Source organism: Mobula hypostoma, chromosome 6 (genome assembly GCF_963921235.1).
Source record: "Mobula hypostoma chromosome 6, sMobHyp1.1, whole genome shotgun sequence".
Classification (NCBI taxonomy): domain Eukaryota; kingdom Metazoa; phylum Chordata; class Chondrichthyes; order Myliobatiformes; family Myliobatidae; genus Mobula; species Mobula hypostoma.
The window spans coordinates 112,843,049-112,861,141 of record NC_086102.1 but is presented as its reverse complement, the minus strand read 5'-3'; the positions used below and the strand labels follow the sequence as shown (position 1 = coordinate 112,861,141).

Genomic DNA, 18,093 nt, shown 5'->3' with positions numbered 1-18,093 from the left:
GGTTAATACGTAAATTTATTTTAAGCTTTTCCCCTCTCACAGTAAACCTATTTGATATTTTCACACAGGGAAAAGATTATGACTCTATATCCTTTAAATGCCTCATAATTTTATAAACTTTGATCAAGTTTGTCCTCAACATCCAGCGCTCCTGAGAAAGCAACCCAACCTTTCATTATAGCACATCCCCTCTAATCCAGGCAGCATCCTGAAGAACTTCTGTACATCCTACCTATAGTGTGAAAACTAGCTGCAACATCCCACGTACTGTACTCAGTGTCCTGCCCAGTGAAGGCAAGCATGCCCTATGCCTTCTGTACCACCCGATCCACCTTTGTGGCCACTTGAAAGGGAGCTATGGGCTTGTACCTCAAGTTCTTTCTGTACCTCAGTGCTCCTGAGGCCCCAACCATTTACTGTATACGAGGGTGTGGAAGTGGGTGGGAAGGGGAAATGGGTAGGGAGGGGACAAAGTGGATGGAAGGGCATGGGGAGAAGGATTGGGGGAGGAGGGGTTGGGAGGGTGTGGTGGTGAAGAGAGCAGTCGCAGTTTCTAGTTCAGTTGATTTATTTCTGTGTACGTTCGCTGTCGGTATTGGTTCTTACTGACCACCCTTCTCGCCTCACCTCCCCCCACTGGTTCTCCTTTCTCCGCTGAACCACTTGCATCTCAGACTCCTGCCAATTCAAATTCGCACTAAGTTTGTCGGATCCCACTGACCTTTCAGAGTGTTGCTGTCTCTTCCCTCAGGGTACCTGGCAGCAGTGGATCAATGGTTTGCTGTTCTTCTGCCGAAGGTGAAGCCATTTCTGTACCAGAACGGGGGGCCCATCATCAGTGTGCAGGTGAGAGAGGGACAAACCGCCTACAGCTGACCCTCACCCGCTACTGACATCTCTTACCTCCCCCGTCATGTGATCATCACTCCCCTCCCCTCTCCCCATCATCAGTGTGCAGATCAGAGACAAACCACCTACCCCACCATCAGTGTGCGTGTCAGAGTCAAACCGTCTATCCCCGCCTGACCCTCCCCCTACCCCACCATCAGTGTGCAGACATCCCACCCTGCAAAAACTCATTTCAGGGAGGTAGCACCATCAATTTCCGGGAGAGATGGGATGTCTGCAATAGATTAGCTCCTGAGCAGCTAGCCAGCTAGTTTAAATAATGTTAGCTATGCTAATGAATGAATGACACCTGTTAAACTCACCTCAACATGTCTTTTACATTTTAACCCACCATGGGTAATAGAAAAGTCACTGTAGCAAACAGTGCAGCGAGCAACACTGTCATTATTTTGACCCCTGTTAGGCAGGGATACACTTTAGTGTAGTCTGGGGTGACGTACCTTTTATATTTTCTTTTTTTGGAACACTCTGCCATGGCACCCTCTCTTTCTCTCATTCTCTCTTGCTCTCTCTCTCATTCTCTCTCGCTTGCTCTCAAAAAATTGATTTCTGTGATATTGTATATAATTTGCGGGCATCAGGGAGCCGCTATTACTATGCGGGAGACTCCCGGAACTTCCGGGAGAGGTGGGATGTCTGAGTGTGCACGTCAGAGACAAAACGCCTACCCCCGCCTGACCCTCCCCCTACCCCATCATCAGTGAGCGGGTGAGAGAGGGACATCCCGACCAACCCACCTCCTCACCCTCCACAACTCTCCCCCCTCTACTTATTTGCGCCCTCCCCCGACCCCATTATCAACCCAGATCAACACCAAGATTGGGAGTGTAGTAGACAGTGAGGAAGATTATCAAAGCTTGCTGCAGGATCTGGTCCAGCTGGAAAAATGGGTTGAAAACTGGCAGATGGCATTTAATGCAACAAGTGTGAGGTGTTTCACTTTGGGAGGACAGACCAGGGTAGGACTTACACAGTGAGTGGAAGGCCACTGAGGAGTGCGGTGGAACACAGGGATCTGGGAATACAGGTCCATAATTCATTCAAAGTGGCGTCACAAGTAAACAGGGTCGTAAAGAAAGCTTTTGGCACATTGGCTTTCATAAGTCAAAGTATTGAGTATAGGAGTTGGAATGTAATGCTGAATTTGTATAAGATGTTGATGAATTTGGAGTGTTGTGTGCAGTTTTGGTCACCTACTTACAGGAAAGATGTCAATAAGATTGAAAGAGTGCAGAGAAAATTTACAGGGATGTTGCCAGCACTTGACGACCTGAGTTATGGGGAAAGGTTGAACAGGTTAGGACACTATTCCATCGAGTATAGGAGAATGAGAGGAGATTTGATGAAGGTGTACAAAATTATGAGGGGGGTGTAGTTAGGGTCAATAGAAACAGACATTTTCCACTAAGTTTGGGTGAGACTAGAACTAGAGGTCTGGGGTTAAGGGTGAAAGGTGAAATGCTTAAGGGGAACATAAGGGGTATTTCTTCACTCAGAGGCTGAAAGTGTGGAATGAGCTACCTTTGGAAATGTGGATGCAAGTTTGATTTCATCATTTAATAGAAGGAGTGGTGTGGTGGCTACAGTCCAGGTGAGGTCGATTAGGCAGACTAATGGGCTGGCATGGACTAGATGGGCAGCAGGACTTGTTTCTGTGCTGTAGTGTTCTGACTGTATCAGCCTGCAGGTCTGAGAGACATCACCTCCTCTTCCACCTTCACTGACCTCCCTCTCCCATCTTACTCTTGCTGATTCCCCTTCAGAATGCTGGTGAGAGGGCCAAAACCTATCTATCCACCTCTGCCCACCCTTATGGAACTCTAACTGTCCCTACCCCGATCACTGATGCACCCCTCCCCCATTGCTGACCACAGCGGCAACCACCCCTCGCCGACTCTTGCCGCTGTTGACCCTCGCCGTCATCCCATCAGTAGTGTCTGTGTTCTCTCTAGGTGGAGAATGAATATGGCAGCTACTTCACCTGTGATTACGACTACCTGAGGCACCTCCACAACATTATCCGGACTCTCCTGGGCTCCGACATCCTCCTCTTCACCACTGACGGCAACCGGCCTGCTGAGCTCAGCTGTGGCACGCTGCAGGGCATGTACGCCACTATCGACTTCGGCACCAGTGAGTACCCGTCTGCCTCACCTCAGATAACATACGACACAAGCCCTTCAGCCCATAATGTTGCGCTGACCCTTTAACTTACAGAGCCCTCCATCTTCCCTTCATCCGTGTGCTTATCTAAGAGTTTCTTTATTGTCCCTAATGTATCTGCCTCTACCACCAACCCTGGCAGTGCATTCCCACTACTCTCTGTAAAAGAAAAACATACCTCCCTATACTTTCCTCCAACTACCTAAAAATGAGCCATTTCCACCCTGGGAAAATGCCTCTGGCTATCCATTCAATCCATGGCTCTTATTGTCTTGAACACCACTATAAAGTCACCTCTCATCTTCCTTTGCTGCAAAGAGAGAAGCCCTGGCTCACTCAGCCTTCCTCGTAAAAAAAAAAAAATGCTCTCTTCTAATCCTGGCGGCATCCTGGCAAATCTCCCCTGCACCCTCTCTAAAGCTTCCACATCCTCCTTATAATGAGGCAACCAGAACTGAACACAATACTCCAAATGTAGTCTAACCAGGGGTTTATAGAACTGCAACATTACCTCGTAGCTTTTGAACTCAATTCCCTGACAAATGAAGCAAACACATTATACGCCTTCTTAACCACCCTATCGACTTGCGTGGCAACTTTGAGGAATCTAAGGACATGGACCCTAAGATCCTTCTGTTCCTCTACACTGTTAAGAATTCTGCCATTAACCCTGTATTCTGTCTTCAAACTTAACTTTCCAAAGTGAATCACTTCACACTTTTTCTGGGTTGAACTCCATCTGTCACTTCTCAGCCCAGCTCTGTATCCTGTCAGTGTCCCATTGTAACCTGCAACAACCCTCTACACTATCCACAACTCCACAAATCTTCGAATCATCTTTAAGCTTAACTAGCCAACCCTCCACGCCCTAATAAGACCATAAGATATACAAGCAGAATTAGGCCATTTGGCCCATTGAGTCTGATCCGCCATTTCATCCTGGCTGATCCAGTTTTCCTCTCAGCCTCAATCTCCTGCCTTCTGCCTATATCCCTTCATGCCCTGACCAATCAAGAATCTATTAACCTGTGCCTTAAATACACATAAAGACTTGGCCTCCCCAGTTGCCTGTGGCAAAGAATTCCATGGATTCATCACCCTCTGGCTAAAGAAATTCCTCCTCATCTCCATTGTAAAAGGACTTCCCTCTATCCTGAGGCTGTGTCCTCTAGTCTTAGACTCTCCCACCATAGTAAACATCCTCTCCACATCCACTTTCACAATTCGATGGGTTTCAATGAGGTCACCCCTCATTCTTCTCAATTCTAGTGAATACAGGCCCCAGAGCCATCAAAAGCTCTTCATATGACAAGCCATTCAGTCCTGGAATCCTTTTCATGAACCTCCTTTGAACCTCCTCTCCAGTTTCAGCACATCCTTTCTAAAGGGCCAAAAACTACTCACAATACTCTAAATGAGGTCTCACCAGTGCTTTATAAAGTCTCAACATTACATCCTTGTTTTTATATTCTAGTCCTCTTGAAGTGAATGCTAACATCACATTTGCTTTCCTCATCACAGACTCAACCTGCAAATTAACCATATAACCATCTAACAATTACAGCATGGGAACAGGCCATCTTGGCCCTTCTAGTCCTTTGGGGAATCCTGCACAAGAACTCTCAAGTCCATTTGCACCTCAGTTTGTTTTGTATTTTCTCTCCACTTAGAAAATAGTCAACACTTTCTTCTACCAAGGTGCATTACCATACATTTCCGGACATTGTATTCCATCTTCCTTTTCTTTGCCCATTCCCCTATCTGCTTAAGTCCTTCTATACCCTGGGTGCTTCCTCAAAACTACCTTCCCCTCCACCTATCTTCATATTGCCTGCGTACTTCGCAACAAAGCCATCAATTCTATCATCCAGGTCATTGACATATAACATAAAAAGAATCGGTCCCAACCCAGACCCCTGTGGAACACCACTAGTCACTGGCAGCCAACTAGAAAAGGCTCCCTTTATTCCCATTCTTTGCCTGCTGCCAATCAGCCACTGCTTTATCCATGCTAGAATCTTTCTTGTAATACCATGAGCACATAGCTTGTTAAGCAGCCTCATGTGTGGCATCTTGTCCTTGTCAAAGGACTTCTGAAAATCCAACATCAACCGATTCTCCTTTGTCTATCCTGCTTGTTATTACTTCAAAGAATTCCAACAGATTTGTCAGGCAAGATTTTACCTTGAGGAAACCATGTTGACTATGGCCTATTTTATCATGTGCCTCCAAGTACCCTGAGACCTCATCCTTAATAATTGACTCCAACATCTTCCCAACCACTGAGGTCAGACTAACTGGCCTATAGTTTTCTTTCTTTTGCCTCTCTCCCTTCTTGAAGAGTGGAGTGACATTTGCAATTTTCCAGTCTTCCAGAACCGTTCCAGGATCTAGTGATTCTTGAAAAATCTTTTCTAATGCCTTCACAATCTCTTCAGCTACCTATTTCAGAACACTGGGGTGTACGTCATCTGGTCCAAGTGACTTATCTACCTTCAGACCTTTCAGTTTCCCAAGAACCTTCTCAGTAGTAATGGTAGCTTCACACACTTCATGACCCCTGACACCTGGAACTTCCATCATACTGTTAGTGTCTTCCACTGTGAAAACTGATGCAAAGATCTTATTCAGTTTGTTCGCCATTTCTTTGTCCCATTCCTACCTCTCTAGCATTGTCTTCCAGCAGTCCGATATCCACTCTCACCTCTTTTTTACACTTTATGTATCTGAAGAAACTTTTGGTATCCTCTTTAATGTTCCTGACTAGCTTACTTTCATGTTCCATCTTTACCTTAATGACTGTTTTAGTTGCCTTCTGCTGGTTTTTTAAAGCTCCCTAACCCTCGAACTTCCCACTAATTTTTGCTCTATTATATGCCCTTTCTAATCCATGTCATTTGTAAAAATTACAAAGAGCAGGGGTTCTAGAACAGATCACTGCAGAACACCACTAGTCACTGACCTCCAGGCAGAATATCCTTCATCTACAACCACACTCTGCCTTCTGTGGACAAGCCAGTTATGAATCCAATTTTGTTTTCATTACTTCTTTCTTTGTGACATCCCCTACCTTCTCCACCCCCAGGCATATGTTTCCTCTTTTATTTCTGATCGATCCCACCCCCACTCTGGTCATCCACCTGTTCTTCACATATGTGTTGAACACTTTGAGGTTCTCCATAATCCTACTCACCAAGGCCTTCTCACGCCTACTTCTAAATCCATTCTTAGCCTCCTTCCTAGCAACCTTGTAACTCTCTAGAGCCCTGTCTAATCCTTGTTTTCTGAACCTTAACTAAGCTTCTTTCTTCTTCTTGACCAGATGCTCCTCATCTCTTGTCAACCATAGTTCTTTCACTACTATCCTTTCCTAGCTCTAATAGGACAAATGGGAGAATCCCCAGCAAGGGCTCCCTAAACAACCTCCACATTGCTGTTGTGCTTTTCCTTGAGTATATCCATCCCAAATAACACTACAAGTACCCACCTAATTATGGTCTAATGTCATCTAATTCACCCTCCCCTGGTTAAACGCTTCCCCATACTCTCTTCTCCTATCCACGTCCAAAGCTATAGTAATGGTCACGTCTCTGAAATGCTCTCCCCCTGAGAGACCTGACACCTGACCTCATTCACTGCCTAGTATCAGATCTCCTCTAGTCGGCATGTCTACATATTTCTTCCTGGACACTCCTAACAAATTCTGCCCCACTTAAATATTTTACATAAGGAGGTGCTGATCAGTATTAAAGAAACTGAAGCCCTTCATGGCAACAACCCTGTTATTTTTGCACCTTTCCAAAATCTGCCCTCCCCTCCCCAATCTGTTCCTCTAGCAACGAAGGCCAGCATTCCAGTTTCCTTCTTGATAACCTTTTGCACCTGCAAACCAACCTTTTGAAATTCATGCACAAACACTCCTAAGACTCAACAGCTTGCTGCAATCTTTCACCCTTTAAATAACAATCTTATTTTTTTTCTTCCAAAGTAAATGACCTTGCATTTACCAACAATGTATACTCCATCAGCCAGACCCTTGCCCACGTACTTCAACTATCTCCACATCGTTGGCACAACTTGCTTTTCCACTCAGTTTAGTGTCATCAGCAAACTCAGATAGGCCACACTTAAGTCCCCTCTTCCAAGTCATTAATGTATATCATGAACTGTTACTGGTCTAGCACCCAATCATCGAGGGCCCATCTGTAATGGTGCTGTTGTTTGATTTCCCTGCTCTCTGCTCTCCCTTAGATGAAGATGTTACCACTTCCTTTGAAGTCCAGAGACAGTTTGAACCAAGTGGACCATTGGTAAGAGAAGTGGCAGTGGAGGGGTGGTGTGAGGAGGGCCCTGGAGCGGGGGCTGTGCTTGGGATTGGTCTGGGGGAGGCTAGCGGGTTAGTGCTGATGCTCGGGGAGTGGTTGAACATTGGGGGGGGAGGGGATTGGGTATTAAGTTCAGGGATGGCGGAGCACGGTTTGGAAAGGAGTGAGTGGCGTGAGGTGTGCCCAACTGTCTTGGGCAGGTGAGATGCTGTGGTTCTCTCCATGGCTGCCATTTGCCGGGTGTTTGATATGGATGTTTTGTTCACCCGTTGCCCAGGTGAATTCGGAGTTTTACGTCGGGTGGCTGGACTACTGGGGAGTGGAACATTCCGTCGTTCCCACTGCCAACGCTACCAGGATGTTGCGTCAACTGCTGGAACTTGGAGCCAACGTCAACATGTACGAGAAGTGCCCAGTGGATGGGTACAGATGAAATACTCCACTCTCTCTCTCCTTCCTCAAGTCCACCTTCCTCTCCCTCCTTCTACCCCACCATCCTCCCCTAATACTCTGGTATCTCCTGCAGCCACTGCCCTCCCTCTCCCCCCTCATACCATCTCCTGGGGTACTGGTTAGTTGTGGACGTTTGTGTGCGTGTGTGTGTGTGTGTGTGGGGGGGGTGTTGATGTTGGATCTAGAGGAGTGGGTGTATGTGGATGTTGGGTAAACATAGAAACATAGAAAGTAGTTGCAGGAGTAGGCCATTCGGCCCTTCGAGCCTGCACCGCCATTCAGTATGATCATGGCTGATCATCCAACTCAGAACCCTGTACCAGCCTTCCCTCCATACCCCCTGATCCCTTTAGCCACAAGGGCCATATCTAACTCCCTCTTAAGTATAGCCAATGAACTGGCCTCAACTGTTTCCTGTGGCAGAGAATTCCACAGATTCACCACTCTCTGTGTGAAGGAAGTTTTTCCTAATCTCGATCCTAAAAGGCTTCCCCTTTATCCTCAAACTGTGACCCCTCGTTCTGGACTTCCCCAACATGGGGAACAATCTTCCTGCATCTAGCCTATCCAATCCCTTTAGGATTTTATACGTTTCAATCAGATCCCCCCTCAATCTTCTAAATTCCAGCGAGTATAAACCTAGTCGATCCTGTCTTTCATCATATGAAAGTCCTGCCATCCCAGGAATTAATCTGGTGAACCTTCTTTGTACTCCCTCTATGGCAAGGATGTCCTTCCTCAGATTAGGGGACCAAAACTGCACACAATACTCCAGGTGTGGTCTCACCAAGGCCTTGTACAACTGCAGTAGTACCTCCCTGCTCCTGTACTCGAATCCTCTTGCTATAAATGCCAGCATACCATTCGCCTTTTTCACCGCCTGCTGTACCTGCACGCCCACTTTCAATGACTGGTGTATAATGACACCCAGGTCTCGTTGCACCTCCCCTTTTCCAAATCGGCCACCATTCAGATAATAATCTATTTTCCTGTTTTTGCCACCAAAGTGGATAACTTCACATTTATCCACATTAAATTGCATCTGCCGTGAATTTGCCCACTCACCTAACCTATCCAAGTCACCCTGCATCCTCTTAGCATCCTCCTCACAGCTAACACTGCCGCCCAGCTTCGTGTCATCTGCAAACTTAGAGATGCTGCATTTAATTCCCTCATCCAAGTCATTAATATATATTGTAAACAACTGGGGTCCCAGCACTGAGCCTTGCGGTACCCCACTAGTCACTGCCTGCCATTCTGAAATGGTCCTGTTTATTCCCACTCTTTGCTTCCTGTCTGCCAACCAATTCTCTATCCACATCAATACCTTACCCCCAATACCATGTGCTTTAAGTTTGCACACTAATCTCCTGTGTGGGACCTTGTCAAAAGCCTTTTGAAAGTCCAAATATACCACATCCACTAGTTCTCCCCTATCCACTCTACTAGTTACATCCTCAAAAAATTCTGAGATTCGTCAGACGATTTTCCTTTCACAAATCCATGCTGACTTTGTCCGATGATTTCACCGCTTTCCAAATGTGTTGTTATCGCATCTTTGATAACTGACTCTAGCAGTTTCCCCACCACCGATGTTCAGCTAACCAGTCTATAATTTCCTGGTTTCTCTCTCCCTCCTTTTTTAAAAAGTGGGGTTATATTAGCCAGCCTCCAATCCTCAGGAACTAGTCCAGAATCTAAAGAGTTTTGAAAAATTATCACTAATGCATCCACTATTTCTTGGGCTACTTCCTTAAGCACTCTGGGATGCAGACCATCTGGCCCTGGGGATTTATCTGCCTTTAATCCCTTCAATTTACCTAACACCACTTCCCTACTAACATGTATTTCCCTCAGTTCCTCCATCTCACTGGACCCTCTGTCCCCTACTATTTCCAGAAGATTATTTATGTCCTCCTTAGTGAAGGCAGAACCAAAGTAATTATTCAACTGGTCTGCCATGTCCTTGCTCCCCATAATCAATTCACCTGTTTCTGTCTGTAGGGGACCTACATTTGTCTTAACCAATCTTTTTCTTTTCACATATCTATAAAAGCTTTTACAGTCAGTTTTTATGTTCCCTGCCAGTTCTCTCTCATAATCTTTTTTCCCCTTCCTAATTAAGCCCTTTGTCCTCCTCTGCTGAACTCTGAATTTCTCCCAGTTCTCAGGTGAGCCACTTTTCTGGCTAATTTGTATGCTACTTCTTTGGAATTGATACTATCCCTAATTTCCCTTGTCAGCCACGGGTGCACTACCTTCCTTGATTTATTCTTTTGCCAAACTGGGATGAACAATTGTTGTAGTTCATCCATGCGATCTTTAAATGCTTGCCATTGCATATCCACCGTCAACTCTTTAAGTGTCATTTGCCAGTCTATCTTAGCTAATTCACGTCTCATACCTTCAAAGTTACCCTTCTTTAAGTTCAGAACCTTTGTTTCTGAATTAACTATGTCACTCTCCATCTTAATGAAGAATTCCACCATATTATGGTCACTCTTACCCAAGGGGCCTCTCACGACAAGATTGCTAATTAACCCTTCCTCATTGCTCAATACCCAGTCTAGAATAGCCTGCTCTCTAGTTGGTTCAAAAAACCTAGTTGGTTGAGTTGGTGGGTGTGGATAGGGTTGGGGGCTTTGGATGTAGAGTTGTAGGTGTGTTTAGGTTGGTGGGAGGAGTGGATGTTAGGTGTGGGAGAAATGGGTGTGTGTTGACATTATGTTTGGTTGGTTGGGAGAAGTGGATGTGTGTTGAGGTTGTGTGTGGTTGGGAGGATTGGATGTTAGGTGTGGGAGAAGTGGGTGGTTGGTTGGGAGGAGTGGCTGTTAGGTGTGAGAGAAGTGGGTGTGTGTTGATGTGTGTGGTTAATTGGGAGGAGTGGATGTGTGTTGATGTGTGTGGTTGGTTGGGAGGAGTGGATGTTAGGTGTGGGAGAAGTGAGTGGTTGTTGGCGTTGTGTGTGGTTGCTGTGAAGGAGTGGATGTTAGGTGTGGGAGAAGTGGGTGGGTGTTGACGTTGTGTGTGGTTGGATGGGAGGGTGTGGACAGGTTGGTGGACATTAATGTGGGGTTCTGTGTCTACCCCTGCCTCTCACTCTGACTCTGCTCTCTACAGGTACATGTTTGAAGGGGGCACCAACTTTGGATTCTGGAATGGTGAGTTGTCCCTGACCTGCCGTGAGGAGCTGAGACTCCCCTCTCCTGGGCTGTGGGCACTCATGGATCTTGGGGGGGCCTTGTCCAGTTCAGTGGACAGACCAGGGGTGCTAACGCTGAGGTGGGCGATCTCACCGATTGATCAGGGTCCTTGAGGAGGGATGCTTTGGTCAGAGAGACCAGAATGGCCTGTTAGTGATGGGATTGTTCTGGTGCATACATCCTCTACAGAGAGAGCTGGGTAATGCGTAGGGGTGCTGCGGTGGGGGTGAGGGAAAGGATGATGGGGAAGGGGAGAGGTGAGGGGAGGAGGCGGCTGATGGGAGGAGGGGTGGATTTGGGGGATGAAGGGAGAGGAGGAGAGGGAAGGGTAATGGGGAGGAGGGAGAGGGGAGGATGTTGGGTTGGGGAAAGGAGGGGAGGGAATAAATGGGTGTAATGGTCAGGTTCCAGCTGATGGACCCCTCACCACCCACAGGGGCTGACTACAACACCAGGTATCGTCCCATCACCACCAGCTATGACTACGATGCCCCCCTCTCTGAGGCTGGAGACCCTCGTGAAAAGCTACATGCCATTCGGGCTGTGATCAGTGAGGTATGGCAGAGTCCACACCTACCCCAGTGGGTGGGTAGGGAAGCATGGGGAGAGCTGTTGAAACACACTGACACCCTGAAATCCTCCATCAATGCACAGCAAGATCCCACAAACCGTCCGAGAGACCACCAGGTGTTAATCTGCAGCGGGGGAAGCTTGGGGTGAGGTTGGAGCATGAGGGTGGGGAGAGAGGGGTGTGTGTCATTACCTGGCAGGGCTCCCTAACTGATGGTCTTTCGCCCTGTTCCTGTGCTCATTTCCAGGGGGAGGATGTGGGGGTTATGGGGGGGCGGTTTCAGAACCCAGTAGAGACTCTGAAACTGATGATGTTTCTCCCTCTTCCTGTCCTCGGTTCCTTGGGGGAGGGAGAATGGGGAGGGTGAAGTGGTGGGGACTATGGGGGTTGCTGGTACTTGTTAGAAGTGTGGGGGAGGGGTGGGTAGTACCCTGTAACTTATGATGTCTTTCTCTGTTCCTGTGCTCAGTTCCGGGACGTCCCTGTGGGGCCGATTCCCCCTCCCACCCCGAAGATCGCCTATGGCCGATTGGCCTTAACGAAGGTAAGGACCAATTTGTGTGTCCTATACTGTGTCCTGTGGTGGGTCTGTCTACTGGCTGTGTTGGTCCTGTACTTTCTTTTCTGCACCCGTTGTTAACCATGTGAGCTGTTTTATGTCCCATGCTCAGTCCGACGCTCGTGGTACTGCGCTGTTCTGTGTTCAGCCATGCACTCAGTCCTGCATTTGGTACTTCGCTGTTGTCCTGCGTTTGGCTGTGGGTCTCCTCACTGTCATCTTGTCTGTTGCAGGTGGGATCGGTACTGGAGCTGTTGTCCGTTCTGTCGCCCCGTGGAGCTACCAACTCCACCTACCCTCTTACCTTCGAGGAGATGGGGCAGGTAGGGTGCTGTCCTGCATCGTAACTGGTGGAGGGTGGTCGTTGCTGGGGAGGATTCGATAGGGTGGAGGAGGGCAAGGGGTGGGGTGGGGAGGGGACTGTGGTTGGGTGGATGTAGGGAGGGAAGGACAGGAGGTTAATGGGAGGGGGGTGGGTGTCAATGGGCAGGGGTGGTAGGGAGGGAGGATAGGGGGTTGGTAGGGTGGCAAGGAGTCGACACAGATAGGATGGGAGAGGAGGCTGGAGATATGGGGTTGGACCGGTTACAGGGGAGATGAGGATGTGGATCTGAGAGTTTGAGGAGAGAAAACGCTGTGGCCAGTAGTGTGGGGCTGTTACAGGTGTCTCATGTGGAGAGACAGTGATCAAGACTGGGGTGGGGTAATGGGTGAGTGAGAGGGGTGGTCTGTGTCCGTAATGTATCTCCAACCAGGATACTGGGGGTGGTTGTAGAGGCAGATACATTAGAGGCATTTCAGAGACGCATGGTTGATAGAAAAATGGAGGGCTATGTGGAAGGGAAGGGTTATATTGATGTTGGAGTAGGTTAGAAGGTTGGCACATTGTGGGCTGAAGGGCCTGTACTGTGTTGTACTGTTCTGTGTCCTATATGATCCAGACTCCACAACCTGTCAGTTAGAGGATTCTCAGCCAGAAGTTCCTCAGTTGTAAGTAACCCCCCCCCCACTCCCATAACAACGTGTCACAGTTCGCGATGTCTCCCCTTTTCCCTCTTAGTATCCTGGATGTTTAGATGAGGTGTCCCCTCATCTCCACACCATCAGATCCAGGCTGTGTGTGTGCTTACTTGTGTCTGACCGCGGCTTCCCTTTCTTTCCCAGTACTTTGGACTGATGTTGTACCGCACCCTGCTGCCGCGAGCTGTGGAGAAGCCCACACCGCTGAAGGCGCCATTGAACGCAGTGCATGACCGAGCCTACGTCCTGGTCAATGGGGTGAGTGCAGACTGCCTCTGGCCCCACACTCCCACCACGGGTCCTGCTGATTTGGTAGCCGAGCTGGAAAGATACTTTACCTGTGTTTCAGGTTTACCAGGGCCTGCTGGAGCGGGACACGGTGCCAGAGTTGGACATCATAGGAAGTGAAGGAGATGTGCTGGACATCATGGTCGAGAACATGGGCCATGTCAACTTTGGGCCCTGTCTGCTGGACCGCAAGGTATGGCACTGACTTGGACCATGGGAGGATAGGGGTATGTCTACAGGGAACCCATCGCCATCCAGTATAGCCTTAGGGCAGATACCTTGAATACTGTACTGGACTCTCCCCCTCCCTGCCACTCACCGAGCCTGTTCAGTGAGTCCCTTATAGAACACTACAGCACAGTACAGGCCTTTTGACTCACGGTGTTGTGTCGATATTTTAACCTATCTCAAGATATTTTCAGAAGAATGAGGGGAGATCTCATAGAAACATTCCAAATGTTAAAAGGTCTGAACAGATTAGATGTGGCAAAGATACTTCCCATGGTAGGGGATTCTAGGACAAGAGGGCACGACTTCAGGATTGAAGGACGTCCTTTTAGAACTGAGATGCGGAGAAGTTACTTTAGTTAGAGGGTGGTAAATCTGTGGAATTTGTTGCCACGAGCGGCTGTGGAGGCCAAATCATTGGGTGTATTTCAGGCGGAGATAGGTTCTTGATTAGCCAGGGCATCAAAGGGTATGGGGTGAAAGCAGGGGAGTGGGGATGACTGGATGAAGTGGATCAGCCCATGATTGAATAGCAGAGCAGACTCGATGGGCCGAATGGCCTACTTCTGCTTGTAAATCTTATCATCTTGTATAACACTTCCTTCCTACATAGCCCTCCATTTTTCTGTCCCTTCAATGTCCCTAATGTATCTGCCTCTACCACCACCCCTGGCAGCGTGTTCCTCGTACCCATCATTTTCTGTGTAAAAAGCCTACTTCTCACATTCCCTCTAAATTTCCTCCAATCACCATAAAATTAAGCTCCCTCATATTAGCCATTTCCACCTGGGTAAAAGTCTCTAGCTGTCCACTTGATCTATGCCTCTCATCATGAGAAAAGCCCTAACTTGCTTAACATTTCCTCCAACGTAGTGAGTAGAGGGTAGTTAATCTGTGGAATTCATTGCCACAGACATCTGTGGAGGCCAAGCTATTGGGTATATCTAAAGGGAAGCTTGATAGGTTTTTGATTAGTAAGGAAATCAAAGCCGGGGTGAAGGCAGGAGAATGGGGTTGAGAGGGATAATAAATTAGCTATGATGGAATGGCAGAGCAGACTCGATGGGCTGAATAGCCCAATTGTGTTCCTATGTTTTACTGTCTTGTGGACCTTGAATACTGGAACACCCTCCCATCCCCAAAGCCGCTCTGTGAGGGGACACTCCCCACTTCCCTGGATGAGAATGGCTCCAGATCTCCGGCAACACGACACCGTATCCCCCTTCCCTGAACACAGTGTCTGCAGTGTGCTCATCTACACACGGCACCCCAATGAGGCTAGAATCTGAAAGGTCACCGTAGAACACAGAACAGCACTAGAGCAGCCTATTTGGTCCATCATGTCTGTGCTGAACATGTTAATTTAATGAAACCTAATCCCATGAAAAACAATGCCAAATTAGACCAAATCCCTTCTGCCTCCAGTCTGTCTAAATGTCACGATCATACCTGCTTCCATCACCTCCCCGGCAGTGTGTTCAAGGCACCCATCACTCTGTGTATGTGTAAACAAAATCTTACCTGAACTTCACCTTTAAATGTTCCCCCTCTCACCTTAAAGCTCTGTCCACTGGGGGAAAAAGACTTGGTTAATGCTGCCACCTGCAGGACGGTCAGGGAGGGGCCAAGACTACCACAGCCCAACAGTGAATAAAGAAAGCAGGTTCTGGATTTGAGGTGCTGCCTGATGCGCTGAGTTTCCCCAGTACTTTTTATGTGTTGCAGAGGATTTCCAGCACCTGCAGAACCTCTTGTGTGTAGTAGATGAATGAAGCAGAACTGTGGGTCTGTGGGACCAGCACCTTCTAATCCCATACTCCTGGTACAGGCACGGGCTGCGGTACTGAGGGACCTGTGTCCACCTATCTGGACACCAGTGGTGAAGGGGCTCAGCAGTTCCCTCCACAGATGCTGCCTGACCTGCTGACCCTTGTGTGGCCCTTCAGCACTACCCACAGCTCCTGGCCCTGGACCTGTGAGCAGAGCCAACTGTGCCCCCTCCCCCTACCCCCGGTGGCCTATGGAAGCCTGGGCCTAACCCGTGCACTTTGTCCCAGGCTGGCACACACTACCCCTGGCGCAGTAGCATGTGCACACACAGACTTGGTCTTACATGCACCGTGCCCCAGGCCTGGTCCTGTGCGCTGTGCTGCCCCAAGCCCAGACTTGCGCCCTCACTCTGCCTCCTTTCTTTTGTAGGGGCTGGTCAGGAACCTTTCACTGGCCGACACCGATCTCACTGGCTGGTCCATCTTCCCCTTGGCAATCGACGACGCCATCGCTGCAGGCTGGATTCACTCTGCTGCGGAAGTGGCTGCAGGCGAGACCCTGGCCCCGCTGCTGAGCTCACCTTGGCCTCAGGGTCCCACCTTCTTTTCCGGGACCTTCTCTTCCCCAAATCCTCTGGACACCTACATTTGGCTGGAAGACTGGAACAAGGTAATTGGCGTAAGCAGCCCTGTGCTGGTGGGGGACTGGGCGGGGAATCTGAGGGTCATTGAAACCAGGGGGAGTCACCTGGTTGATAAGGCCCAGCTCACTGCATCATTCCTGGGTGTTACTGAGTGTTCCTGGGTGGCGGATGTGACAAGGTTTCTTCCAACACCTCCTCTTGAGCAGTCAGCTCTGGGCTTAAAATACTTCTCAGCTCCCATGTAACCCAAACATTGTGTCCAGTTCTGGTCACCACAGTTCAGTAGGACGGGATGTGACGGGACGGTCCCGGGGAGGGTGTGGAAAAGATTCACTGGGGCGAAGGATTCCAGCCCCAGGGTGCAAGTGGAGAAGCTCAAGGTGGTTGTCCTGATCAGAGAAGGTTGGGAGCAGACAGGATCAAGGTGGACAATGTCAGGAGGGGTTTAGAGAGGGAAGCTGTTACCATTGGTGTGTGGGTCAGGACAGGGTTAAAACGATGGGCCGAAGGTAGGGTGTGGATGTGAGAGTGGCCTTCCCACACAGAGTGATGATAGTAGGGAGTTCATTGCCTGTGAGTGAGGGGGACAGAGCCCCCTTACATTTTTATCACCCATCTACCTGAGTCTCCTACATGCCTGTACCACCACCTCCTGTAAAAATCCCATCTCTGTCATCCCTCCAAACCCCTTAAAATTACGTCCCTCATACTAACCATTTCTGTTTTGGGAAAAAGTCACCAGCTGTCCACTTTCTCTCTGCCTTTTATCATTTTGTACCCCTCTATCAAATCACCTCTTACCATTTTTCACTCCAAAGGGAAAATCCTTAATTTGCTCAACCTATCCTCATAAGAACTCTCTCTAATCCAGGCAGCATCCTGGCAAATCTCATCTGCACCCTCTAAAGCTTCCATATCCTTCCTATAAAGAAGCAACCAGAACTGAACACAGTTTGTCATGGTATCGGGCACGTGATGGTCTGGAGGTGTGCTGGGTTCTGGCTAACAGCCTGCACCTCTTCCCCCCCTCCAGGGCCTGGTCTGGATCAATGGCTTCAATGTGGGACGGTACTGGACCACGCGAGGACCCCAGCAGACGCTCTTTGTACCCAAGAGCTGCCTCAGCGAACACTCCCCAAATAACGTGACGGTGCTGGAGTTGGAACAACTGCCTGCAAAGCCAGTGGTGGAATTCCTGGATCACGTTATCTGGCTGCCACAGACCTAGGGAGAGGGGACAGCCCTTGCGGCTAGCAGCTTTATCTGTACGGAGGGCCGATCCCTGCATCTCTAGTAAATACACGTGCTTGCAGTGTGACGACAGGGGAAACAATGAAATTATAATCCAACAATGCACAGTCCCTTTAGGAACAGTGTGCAGCTTTATCATAGGCTGAGCACAGAGCAGCTCAGCTTGGCAACGTCAGCGCAGTAGCTAATCCTGTACCTGGCAGGGACAGCCAGTTGTGTAGTCAGGGAGGTTACACAGCAGAGAGTGTGATGGGAGCATCCGCCTGCTGTGAGAGACCTCGGACACAGGGTGGAGGGGGCAGTCTCCCACAGCAGAGGAGGCTTTTGTGGGTCCAGCCAGTAACGAGAATGGAGCTATCGTCCCCTGCTGATCTGCAGGGCTGTTTCTGTATGGTCTCACGGGCTGGGGTGCCTTGTTGAACCATCAGGGCACAGCTCCCTGGGAGCAGCCCCCCTATTCAGGGCTTCTGGACTGATCCCTGACCCAGCAATCTGCTATTGGTATGATCATGAAACGATTTGCAGACCAATCATGAAAAAAGGATGATGTTGTGATCTGTGGCACTGTACAACTTTCAGTAAATGAAGTAACTTTATTAAACATCTGCATTTCTATAGCACCATTCACACCCTCAGGTCATTTATTACCAGTGAGGGACATGGGCAGTCTTACAGACAGCAACCAGCGCACAACCCCAGGGACCAGCATC

General features: G+C 48.7%; 1 protein-coding gene across 2 annotated transcripts in view; it reads left to right on the top strand.

The window, feature by feature from the left end:
* Nucleotides 1-17,372, top strand: part of glb1l (galactosidase, beta 1-like) — a 46,688-nt gene extending 29,316 nt beyond the window's left edge. Inside the window, exons 5-16 of one of the 2 annotated variants that reach the window (XM_063051485.1) lie at nucleotides 752-846; nucleotides 2,862-3,042; nucleotides 7,324-7,382; nucleotides 7,675-7,796; nucleotides 10,971-11,011; nucleotides 11,490-11,608; nucleotides 12,094-12,168; nucleotides 12,417-12,506; nucleotides 13,348-13,461; nucleotides 13,553-13,684; nucleotides 15,919-16,158; nucleotides 17,166-17,372. In XM_063051485.1, the coding sequence (XP_062907555.1) occupies nucleotides 752-846; nucleotides 2,862-3,042; nucleotides 7,324-7,382; nucleotides 7,675-7,796; nucleotides 10,971-11,011; nucleotides 11,490-11,608; nucleotides 12,094-12,168; nucleotides 12,417-12,506; nucleotides 13,348-13,461; nucleotides 13,553-13,684; nucleotides 15,919-16,158; nucleotides 17,166-17,360 (1,463 nt within the window). In that variant the 3' untranslated portion in view covers nucleotides 17,361-17,372. Of the gene's footprint in view, nucleotides 1-751; nucleotides 847-2,861; nucleotides 3,043-7,323; nucleotides 7,383-7,674; nucleotides 7,821-10,970; nucleotides 11,012-11,489; nucleotides 11,609-12,093; nucleotides 12,169-12,416; nucleotides 12,507-13,347; nucleotides 13,462-13,552; nucleotides 13,685-15,918; nucleotides 16,159-17,165 lie in introns of both variants that reach the window. The other variant, XM_063051484.1, reaches the window with a different exon arrangement.
* Nucleotides 17,373-18,093: the final 721 nt, after the last annotated feature.